General features: G+C 45.9%; 1 protein-coding gene across 1 annotated transcript; it reads left to right on the top strand.

Annotated features, from left to right (window-relative positions):
* Nucleotides 1-435: 435 nt before the first annotated feature.
* LOC134405152 (CD209 antigen-like protein C) lies at nucleotides 436-7,837 on the top strand. Its single transcript, XM_063136339.1, has 3 exons — nucleotides 436-490; nucleotides 3,732-3,835; nucleotides 7,626-7,837. The coding sequence occupies exons 1-3, from the start codon at nucleotides 443-445 to the stop codon at nucleotides 7,789-7,791; spliced, it is 318 nt and encodes a 105-aa protein (XP_062992409.1). The 5' UTR covers nucleotides 436-442; the 3' UTR covers nucleotides 7,792-7,837.
* The last annotated feature ends 3,697 nt before the right edge of the window (nucleotides 7,838-11,534 follow it).

The following is an 11,534-nucleotide window of genomic DNA, read 5'->3' as shown; positions in this document are numbered from 1 at the left end:
TAGCAGGGACACACTCCCCTGTCAATACTCAGGTGTAAATCATCCGCTAAGGTGACCATAGCAGTCTCAACTCTGTATCAAGCCCTGAAGCCAGTTTGAAATGGGTCTAGAGAATCTGTGTCATATACAGATAACATATACAATCTTTATTACCTCTCCTTTCACCAAAGGACTCAGGCCAGCATTCGTCAGATTATCCAGTTCATCCCCACAACAACCCGTTGAGGTTTGCTAATCAATACGCCTAAGGGCAGAGGAGGAGCTGAAACTCAGGTGCTTCCATTCCATGCCTAACAACAGTTGTTCCTTTGCACTTGTTCCCTTCCTAGACAACCTCTTCACGAAAGGTCTAAAGTCTGCTGGAGGCTGGCAGGATTTTGGGAAGAGCACCTACTATATTTCAAAAGGAGAAAAGTCTTGGTATGATGCTGAGAATTTCTGCATGTCCAGAGATGCCCACTTGGCTTCCATCCTAAGTGACGAAGAGCAGGTTTGAATGCTTCTTCTTTCACTCGTGATGTTTGAGGGGTCTTTATCAAACTGCCCCATCTTCTTTAGTGCTTGTGTCTTTCTGTCCCCATTTTTTTACGCTCCCATGCAACTATTTCAGGACATCTTGCAAGCACTGCTGAGGCTGCTTCCTGTCCTTGTATTAATGCAGTGGTTTGCAAATAGTGTCCTAACCGACCCTGGGTCCCATGCAAACTTAGGGGAGGCTGTTCAGCCTGAAGAGCAAAAACGGCAGCCAAGGTGCTCTGAAAGACATTTCTCTACCCCTGTTGAGCTTTAACTGCTGTGCAGTCCCAGAGAGCACGATGGATGTGTTCAAGGGCTTGATCCCGTTGCCCATGAGGCGATGATGAATTCCCATAGGTTAATGTGGGAGACAAAGGAGTGTGCACCCTAGAACATGCTCCAGACCCCTCTGCAATCCACAGGGTTTTTTGAGATGGGTGTGCAAGGGGTTCCTTGGCAGAGACGTTGGCATGGAAAGTGCTTCTTGGAGGTAAAAAGGAGAGTGTGCATTACTGATACACGTCACCCAACTGAGGTTACCTTGACAAAGGGGTATGCACTTTTTTTTCTATATTATTTTTTATACATAAAGGCTATACAAGTTCTGGATTGGTGCTATTTCTTTACTGCTTTATTTAATTTAATTTTTTTTTATTTTTTTATTTTTTTATTTATTACATTTATATACCACCCCATAGCCGAAGCTCTCTGGGTGGTTTACAAAAGTTAAAATCAGTAAACATTAAAAGAATTTCCCAGAGGATCTGAAGGGTAGATTATGTAAAATATTAAATATTAAAAGAGAAAAGCAAAATGAAACTAAAGGATTGGTTAAGAGATATAAAAACAAGAGAGGATATGGAAAAATTGTTGAAGGAGAAAAAATTATCTTGGTTAGAATATGGGCAATTAGAACAATGGAATAAAAAGTGGATTAAAGATAATAGAGTTTGTAGAAAGATGACGAAGTTTGAAGAGTTAATAGTAAATAAGGAAAAAGGTAAAGGAGGTAGTATAGTTTTAAAAGGATTAATGAGTGATATATATAAAATATTGTTAGAAAAGGAGTTTAGAGAGAACTCAAAGAAAATGGTATGGGAGTCAGATTTGAAGGTACAGATAGGGCGACAGAGATGGGAGGGACTATGGAAACAAAGAGTGTTGAGAAGTTTATCAGTGAGAATAAAGGAGAACTATTTTAAAATTTTATGGAGGTGGTACCTAACCCCGATTAGATTGAATAAGATAAATGATCAGCATTCAGCAAATTGTTGGAGAGGTTGTGGGGAAAAAGGAACGTATTTACATATGTGGTGGCAATGCAAATATGTACAAAGATTATGGAAGATGGTGTTTTCAGAAATTGAAGAAATAGTGGGAATGAAAATAGAACAAACGCCAAAGATTGCATTGCTGTCACTATTTGAAGATATAAAGTGTGGAAAAGAAACTAAAGAGCTGATATCGAGTTTGCTGGTTGCAGCACGATTGATGGTAGCTAGGAACTGGAAGATTCAAGGGGAATATTCTATTGAAGAATGGTACAAAGAAGTATGGGATATAGCCATTAATGATAAACTGACATGTAATATTAAGTGGAGAAAAGGCGTAACTAAAATAAATGAGTTTGAAGGAATCTGGAAACAGTTCCTAATATTTGTGTTTACTAAGGGAAGTGGGAAACCCCCAGCAGAAGAACGATCAGATTTTGGACTCAGGAATAGATCCCGAGGTGGGGGGTGCACTTTTATGTTAAGAATGATTATGTTGTAGTATGATAATGTATAGGTAATACTTATTCAACATATATGTACTCAACATTTATTCAATATGTATGTAGCAGTTGTTTGATGGTTTTTCTTTTTTATTATTATTATTGTAATGTTGTATGTTTATATAGTGTAGAAAACAAATAAAAATTATTAAAAAAAAAAGTATACAAAATTTTAAACATAAGAACAACAGTATAAAAACAACAGTATCCATTTAAAAACAACAGTTCTGGGGGTCCATTAAAAAACAAACTTAGCGTTGTTAAATGGTGTTAAATGCCTGGGAGAAGAGGAAAGTCTTGACCTGGCGCCTAAAAGATAACAGTGTTGGTGCCAGGCGAGACTCATCAGGGAGATCATTCCACAGTTGGGGGGGGCACCACCAAAAAGGCCCTCTCCTTTGTTGCCATCCTCCGAGCTTCCCTTGGAGTAGGCACTTGGAGGAGGACCTTAGATGTTGAGTGCAGTGTATGGGTAGGTTCATGTCGGGAGAGGCATTCCATCAGGTATTGTGGTCCCAAGCCATGTAGGGCTTTATAGGTTAAAACCAGCACCTTGAATTGGGCTCAGAAACATATAAGCAGCCAATGCAAGCGGGCCAGAATCGGTGTTATATGTTTGAACCTCCCTGTTCCAGCTATCGATCTGGCCGCTGCATTCTGCACGACCTGCAGCTTCCGAACCGTCTTCAAAGGCTGCCCCATGTAGAGGGCATTGCAGTAATCTAATTTGGAGGTTACCAGAGCATGGACAACTGAAGCTAGGTTATCCCTGTCCAGATAGGGGTAGAAAGCACTTCGTGCCACTGAGGCCACATGAGCCTCAAGTGACAGAGATGGTTCTAGGAGACCCCCCAAGCTACGAACCTGCCCCTTCAGGGAGAGTGCAACCCCATCCAGAACTTGATGAACACCCCCCATCCGGTGTTATTTTATATTATAGATATTTCCATAGTGTGATTTAGTAGGAACCCCCAGGATGGTAGCATTAAGGGTTGGGGGACAATTAACAAACTGCCCTGGCCTTTCATAGCTCTCAGAGAGAGCAGAAATCCAAGCCCTCATTATTGTCCACCAACCCACTGCATTACCTGCCCTTATTTGCATGAAAAACATCATTCAGAAGCTCAATGACTGGAATGATCTATCTTATGAAACAGACCATCACGTGCAAATCTAACGGTGTCATCTGTGCAATGAATAAATGTATCAGTGAGTTCAAGCACTCCGGTTGCCACCTGCTTTTACGTTGGCAAAAGTACCGTCAGTCTTCAAACAAGTTTCAGAAACCGCAAGTCAGCTGTAATAACAAAGAAGGCAGAACTCTTCATGTTGCTACGGCTGCAGTCCCACGCACACTGACCTGGGAATGACGCAATTTAACTTAAAATAGAGAACTCAATTTGACCGTCTTTCACGGGCACTGCTTCCTTCTTTTTTGCAGGACTACATCACTTCTCAGCTCAATGAGCCTGCCTGGATTGGCCTTACGGATGAAAATGAGGAAGGCAACTGGGAGTGGACGGACGGCTCCAGATTAGAAGCAGAGTGAGTGGACTCTGCTAAGGTGGACACCAGGAGGTGATGCTTCTGAATATCTAGGCCTGCATCATTTCTTCAAAAAACAGGTGTAGCACTTAGAATCTCTGCCCTGCAGGAAACCTTCCCCAAGCTCCCCGTCCCCAAGCAAAAGACCAGCTGCCGTGTTCAGTGGGCTAGAAGACCAGCGCTTGGCAACCCCCCTCCCCTCCCTCGTCCTCCCAACTTTACTAGACCTTCCTTTCCAATGAAGCTTGAGGTGGGCAGGAATTGGGTGACATCTGGGAGTGAGGGTTAGGAAGTCATTTGACTTCCAAGTGTTGTGGGGTGTGTGGCAGGGGGGTTCCTGGGTAGGAGATGTGCAGATTTTGTAACTTCCATTCCATCTCTGTTTTGTTGACTGCCGGGTGCTTTTCATTCTGTCGTCTGCGCATTTGATGGCAATGGATTTTTTCCCCTCAATTTCCTGAATTTGTGCAAATTTTTCTTTGCACAAATCCACACCTACAAAATGAGCAAATCCTCCCCAAATGCACGCATTTCCCCAAAAATGTCTATATTCCCCAAAAATGGGCACATCCCCGCCCAAAATGTTCATTTTCATACTTTAGCCAATGGGGGAAATGTACACTTTGGGCCAGTGTTTTTGTATTCTGCATATTTTTCTATGCCTACACTTGTGTTAAATTCCAGCAAGTTTTTTCAGTCTGCAAATGCACAGAATCCGTGCCAGTCCAAACAAGCTGAGTTGCAGTCAGTTTGGATTCCTAGAAATGTGAATTCTTTTGATCCAGTTGCAGAGTATCCATGGAAATGATGACACGTGATGTCGTAGCGTTCTCCACAGGGATATTGTACAGGAGAGGGGTGGGGTGGGGGAAGATGCCTGCCTCCACACTGTCACTCCGTAGAGCCCTTGGGTCCAAGCCCGGGCTCAGTTCAGGAATCCAGTTGATGGCATCCCTGGTAATGGCTCCCAGTCCGTGTTTGGGCACCTCCAGCGATGGAGAGCCGGCCGCCTCCCTCCCGAGGCAGTTCCATGGCCGGAGTGTTCCGGTCATTGGGGCGTCACTTTTCCTGATGTTCAATCGAAATCTGCCTTCCTGTAGCTTAAGCCCCGTTATTTCATGTCCTAAAGTTCTGAATGACCAAGAACAGGCTGCAGCCCCCTTCTGTGTGGCAACCGTTTCAGCACTAAGTGACATCATATTCCCCCGCCCCCAGAGCCTTGTTGGGGAGTTTTTCCTGATCACATGAGGGCTTGAAGTGGGCCTAGGCTCAAGGCCGTGCACACTGGCCCCTTCCTTTGTCTGTGGGTATGCTGGGCCGGCCCCACTCACTTCAGACCAGCGCTCAGCAATACTACAAATGAGAAGGATCTTGAAATTGTTGTAGATCACAAGCTGAATATGAGCCAACAGTAGGGTGACCATATGAAAAGGAGGACAGGGCTCTTGTATCTTTAACTGTAATGTAGAAAAGGGAATTTCAGCAGGTGTCAATTGAAGAGGGTGAAATTCTCTCTTCATCAACACAGTTAAAGCTGCAGAAGCCCTGCCCTCTTTTGTATCTGGCCACTCTAGTATGGCTAGTGTAGCTTTAACTGTTGTGACACCTGCTTCAATTGACACCTGCTGCAATTCCCTTTTCTACATTACTGTTAAAGATACAGGAGCCCTGTCCTCCTTTTCATATGGTCACCCTAGCCAACAGTGCGATATGGCTGCAAGAAAGGCAAATGCTATTTTGGGCTGCATTAACAGAAGTATAGCTTAAAAATCACGTGAGGTACTGGTTCCTCTCTATTCGGCTCTGGTTAGGCCTCATCTAGAGTATTGCATCCAGTTCTGGGCTTCACAGTTCAAGAAGGATGCAGACAAGCTGGAGCGTGTTCAGAGGAGGGCAACCAGGATGATCAGGGGTCTGGAAACAAAGCCCTGTGAAGAGAGACTGAAAGAACTGGGCATGTTTAGCCTGGAGAAGAGAAGATTGAGGGGAGACATGATAGCACTCTTCAAATATTTAAAAGGTTATCTCACAGAGGAGGCCCAGGATCTCTTCTCGATCCTCCCAGAGTGCAGGACACGGAATAACGGGCTCAAGTTAAAGGAAGCCAGATTCCAGCTGGACATCAGGAAAAACTTCCTGACTGTTAGAGCAGTACGACCATGGAATCAGTTACCTAGGGAGGTGGTGGGCTCTCCTACACTAGAGGCCTTCAAGAGGAAGCTGGACAACCATATGTCAGGTATGCTTTAGGGTGGATTCCTGCATTGAGCAGGGGGTGGACTGGATGGCCTTGTAGGCCCCTTCCAACTCTGCTATTCTATGATTCTATGATTCTATGTTGGATTGGCAACATCTGAAAGGGAGTTCTGCTCTGGTTCACTTGTGCAGCTGCAGAAGGGGAATTCTGTTCAAATCCATGTGAGTAGAACAGACTTCGGGCCAGCGTGCCGGGAGATGTAGTAGGCAGGGCCAGCGTGGAAAGTATCCACGCCTGTACTCTTGTGTAAATGGGGCCTTTACAGCCACCATTCATGCAGCAAGGGGAATGACACGGTTTCCGGAGCCTCCGTTGGTGCACACAATGGAGTCTCCGGACGGGGGCAGATGCCTGCGAGTGGGGGGGGGGGGAATGGCGGTGGCTGGGCGAGCGTCCGACAAGTGGGACACGGATGAGTTTGCCCACCCCCACCAGAGTGACCAGCCCTGTCCCTCTACACACCTCACACACGTAGGCGAGTGTCTGAACAGGGCTTCAGTCTTCTCTTCCCATGGAGGTTGTATTGACGTAATGTAGGGTGACCATTTGAAAAGGAGGACAGGGCTCCTGTATCTTTAACAGTTGCATAGAAAAGGGAATTTCAGCAGGTGTCATTTGTATAGATGGAGAACCTGGTGAAACTCCTTCTTCATCACCACAGGTAAAGCTGCAGGTGCCCCGACCTCTTTTAAATCTGGTCACTCTAGTACAGCTCCTGCACCTTTAACTGTTGTGGTGAAGAGGGAATTTCACCAGGTGTGACATGCATACAAGTGACACCTGCTGAAATTCCCTTTTCTATGCAACTGTTAAAGATACAGGAGCCCTGTCCTCCTTTTCATAGGGTCAGCCTACGTAATGTCATGATTCGCAGAAGGGCAGCTATGTTTGTCTGTGGCAGGAAAGATAGCCAACAGCCTCGTCCACAGTTGGGCAAAACCTTTATTCAATCATCAAAATCTTGCTGGGTTTAAAAAACAATCACCAGAAGAAAAGGGTGCTCTCTCCTTGGTTCAAACTCCACGAGGCCAGGAAAGGGGAACCAAAGGCAGATACCTTATCTGACATGCCCCGTGATCAGTCATGATGTTGTGCAATGTCACAACTTGTGCATGCTTACAACTTACTCTCCATGTACCCACACTTTTGCTGGGTCTTTCAATCCCAAACCCAGACCAATGAAGTCGGACACTGGAGAGTCCGTCCATCCCTCTCTCTTTCTCTCTCTCTCTCTCTCTCTCTCTCTCTCTCTGAGTATAGGGAGCATTAAAAATGTCACCCTCCAGGTTAGATATACATGTGTGCCTGTGTATGTGCTGTCTGCTCATAATTGTAAATGAGTCTTTATACTATGTAGAATGTAATTTTAATGTCCTTTCATTTTTGCAAACCTCTGAGAGAATTTCAGTTATTGGGTGGTGTAGAAAGGTAACAAATGAATGAACATGGTGGGTCAGACTCACCACGTCTCTCCCCCCATGCCCAACCCATCCTCTTTCTTCCTCATGTGTAATGGAGGCCTTTTCCCCGCAGGTACTGGTCTGATGGCAAATCAAGTCGCTCACTGCAATATGGAGCAATAGAAAATGATTGCACCTACATAGTGCCTTCGCCTAGTGGACAGAATTGGATGGACGGCAGTTGCTATGATCAAAAAAGATGGGTTTGTAAGGAGAACTTGGATGTGAGGGAACCATAAAATTGTCCAAACCCATTACCTGGAGTCACAGCAGAACTGGAATCTTTTGCACGTTAGTTTCAAACCTCATGGGAAATCTATTGTCATAGAATGAACCGGGACATTTGATCTGCTCCTTGAAACTGAAAAAGATGGAGTGTGTGTGTGTTAGTACGGTTGTGGACAGCTGTGTTTTAGATGATGGGCAGCTGTTTTCCATCCAGGGTAAGACTGGCTATTCTTTTGCCAAGATAGCATTGGGGGCTGGGCTGGCCCTCCCATGAGGTGGGGTGAACCCCTTCCTCCAGTGGCAGATCACTAAGGGTGGTGTATTATGTATGTCCTGCCATCGCTGAGAAAACTCCACCCCATGCCCTCACCCTATGCCTCACTCTTGAGGCTTTTCCGAGTGAGGGCCGTCATTGCCACCACAACCTTCATTGTCCTCATCAGCAAAGGGGAGGGGAAGAGAGGGCAGCGGGAGATGTTGTCCCAGCCCTGGCTGCAGAGCAGCGTTCAGCGGAGGCATGGTGCTTGCTGACCTGCCCGTCCCCAAGTGTTGTGCAGTGATGGGAGACATTTACTCTGTGAATGCCTGGCAGAGCTCTGAAAGAAACAGGACATGTCCTGGGCACAACACAGCAGCTCTGTTTCAAGGGGTTGCAGGTGCTCAGCTATTGAGCACTCTCCTCCTTCACCATCACACCTGGCAGCCATTTTCCCAATGGAGAGAGGGGGGAACCAAATAACAGCATCCTAACAATTCTGGGATGGAGTCCCCAAAACAGCTGGAGTCTCAGGCTCCATTCACACATGCCAGTTGCTGGGGAACATGGGCGGGAGGGTGCTGTTGCACCAGGTCCTGCTTGTTCATCCCTGGCTGACGGCTGGTTGGCCGCTGTGTGAACAGAGTGCTGGACTAGATGGTCCCTTGGTCTGATCCAGCCTCAGGGCTCTTCTGATGTTCTTATGCACTTATGCCACTATTCCTACAGATATTAGAAGGAAAGTCTACACTTCCGGTTCTGTATATGCATAGGGGAAATCCCCTGCCAGATGTAACTTCCCTAAGCACACATGCACATAATGTGTTCAGCATAAACGTAAGTGCTGCAAAGTTTATAATAATTCTAGAACCTAGAGGCATCATCCAGGCAAGCTGAGTGGTGGTAAATTCAGAACAGGCAGTGCTTCTCCACTCAGTCTGTCATTAAACTATCAATTTGCTATCATAATGGCTAGTGATGGCCACCAATTTGGATGGCTTTAAGAGAAGCTTTGCCAAATTCTTGGAGGATAAGGCTTTTCATGGCTACTAGCAGGGGTAGCTGATGGATCCAATTTCTGAGAGGCAGAGATTATATTCTGGGTTTTAGTTACAACCAGCCTAAAGTTGGTTATAAAGTTGGTTGGCGGATTCCTGCATGGAGCAGGGGGTTGGACTCGATGGCCTTGTAGGTCCCTTCCAACTCTGCTGTTCTATGATTCTATGTAGGGGTGTGATCCGCTCCGATTAGGAGCGTAGAAGCAGTAGCGGATTGGCCTGCTCCGCCTTACCCAGAGGCGGAGTAGGAGCGGACCGCGGACCCCCTAGAAGCAAGGCGAAGAGAAGCAGCCATTTTTCGGAGCTCCTAGTTCAGGCGGAGCGCTCCGGTCGCCATCTTGAAAACATTTCGCCATAGGATTGCATTGCGGCAAATAATCGCGCATAACTAGGTTGTTTTTGAAGCTATCGTTCTAGAAATTCTTGTGCTCAGAGAGTCGTGGATGGGGGTCATTTTGAGACCACTCTCACCTCTCTGCGTTGTCTGGGTCGCGTGCTATATTTTTGTGAAAATCGGGTCAACCGCGCGGCTCAAACGGCGTTTTCGGCTTTTCGCCCATAGGATTGCATTGAGGGAAAGAATCGGGGATAACTGGGGGGGGGGGTTTAAGCTATCATTCTGAAAATTCTTGTGCACAGAGAGTCGTGGATGGGGGTCATTTTGAGACTATTCTCAACTTTCTGCATCATACGGGTCGCGCTCTAGAAGTTTTTAAAAAATCGGCGGGAAAAATACCTTTTTCAAAGGGCTGAGGGGCAGAGTCAGCTCCCGGTCATGATGATCCCAAAGTTGGAGGAGGGCATAGGCAAAACGGGTAACTTGGGATTCTGGGAAACTTCTCTTTCTTCATCTGAACGGGCTTTTCCCTGTGTTTTTTAACACAGTAGCCCCACCAAATGCACAAACACAACCTGAAATCATATACTAAGCCAAGAATAAGAGATAGAAACACAGCACTGCTCCCCACCCTAACCATGGTGAACAACTGAATAGATGTGGTGCAAGGGGATGAGCTCCCCTAGGGCATCTCATCGTGGACGTGCCCCCACTCTCTCCTGCACTGGAAGGCCATTAGAGCCTTCCAAAGAGAGTAAAACGGTGGAGCAATGCCTGTTATGAGTTGAAGTGAGCGTTTTACTTCTTCTCAGAGCTGTTGGTGGCTGTCTTGAACTGGCAGCTACTTCCCCCTCCCCCGGGCACGTCCCCCTATTGCTGGTAAAAGACAGATATAGCCTTTTTAAAAAAATTCTTCTTGCTGTTTATTGAGCAACACTGCTGCTTTTAATTCCACCCCTCCTTTGTTTATTGATTGATTTATTCCATTTTATATGCATTACTGGCTTATCCTTGGCTCACTTCCTTATGCCCCCAGAAATGCCAGCTGCATGCCTGCCTGCCTTCCCTCCCTCCTCCCCTGCCCACCTCGCAGGGATGTTGTGTGTGGGGTGCCCGATTTTCAAAAATTCGCCAAAAATCAGGGGATGATGGGATTGCTTTGAAACTTGGCATGCGTGTGTATATCCCCATGAGGTGTCATGGTGCCAAACATGAGGTTTCTAACTTGAACAGAAAAAAAGTTGTATAATTTTTTAGCTTTCAATGCAAGCCTATGGGGGGGGGAAAACGGAGCTCCGGATCCAGAAAATGGCGGATCTGCAAGTGAAGCGGAGCGGGGGGTCCGTGCACACCCCTAATTCTATGATTCTATAAAGGTGCTGTCTAAGGTGCTGGGCCCAATTCCCAAAATGGGTCCAGCACCTTGAATAGCTCCTTCAGCTTCTGACTGCTTGAAAGTGAAACCTGGAATGGAATCTCTGTCCCATCGAAACTGGATCCACCAGCCTCCCCTGACTACTGCTCATGCTGGCTATATATTATTTCCAGTATCGGAGGCAATATCCCAGTTTCTGGGTATCATGAGTGAGAGGATGTAGTGGAAATGTGGAGGACCACTGTTATTTCAAGGAGTGCATACATTTCTTGCCCTTGTCAACCGTTCCCTTTTGGTCCTGTTTATACAGTTTTCACTCATTCCCAGGGGCGATTCTGTTGATGCTCTACAGCTGGAGGCTGGTAGAAAACCCCCAAGCTGGCCAAAGCTTAGGTTGAGGTGACTTGTACAGCTGAGCCATACTATATGGGATGTATTTATTTATTTATTACATTTTCATACCGCCCAACACCCGAAGCTCTCTGGGCGGTTCACAAAAATTAAAACCATAATAAAACACCCATCAGGTTAAAAGCACAAATACAAAAAATACAGTATAAAAAGCACAACCAGGATAAAACCACGCAGAAAAATTGATATAAGATTAAAATACAGGGTTAGAACAGTAAAATTTAAATTTAAGTTAAAATTAAGTGTTAAAATACTGAGTGAATAAAAAGGTCTTCAGCTGGCGACGAAAGGAATACAGTGTAGGTGCCAGGCGGACC

The sequence above is a fragment of the Elgaria multicarinata genome, chromosome 10, assembly GCF_023053635.1.
Source record: "Elgaria multicarinata webbii isolate HBS135686 ecotype San Diego chromosome 10, rElgMul1.1.pri, whole genome shotgun sequence".
Lineage (NCBI taxonomy): Eukaryota > Metazoa > Chordata > Lepidosauria > Squamata > Anguidae > Elgaria > Elgaria multicarinata.
This window is presented reverse-complemented; position numbering and strand designations above follow the sequence as displayed.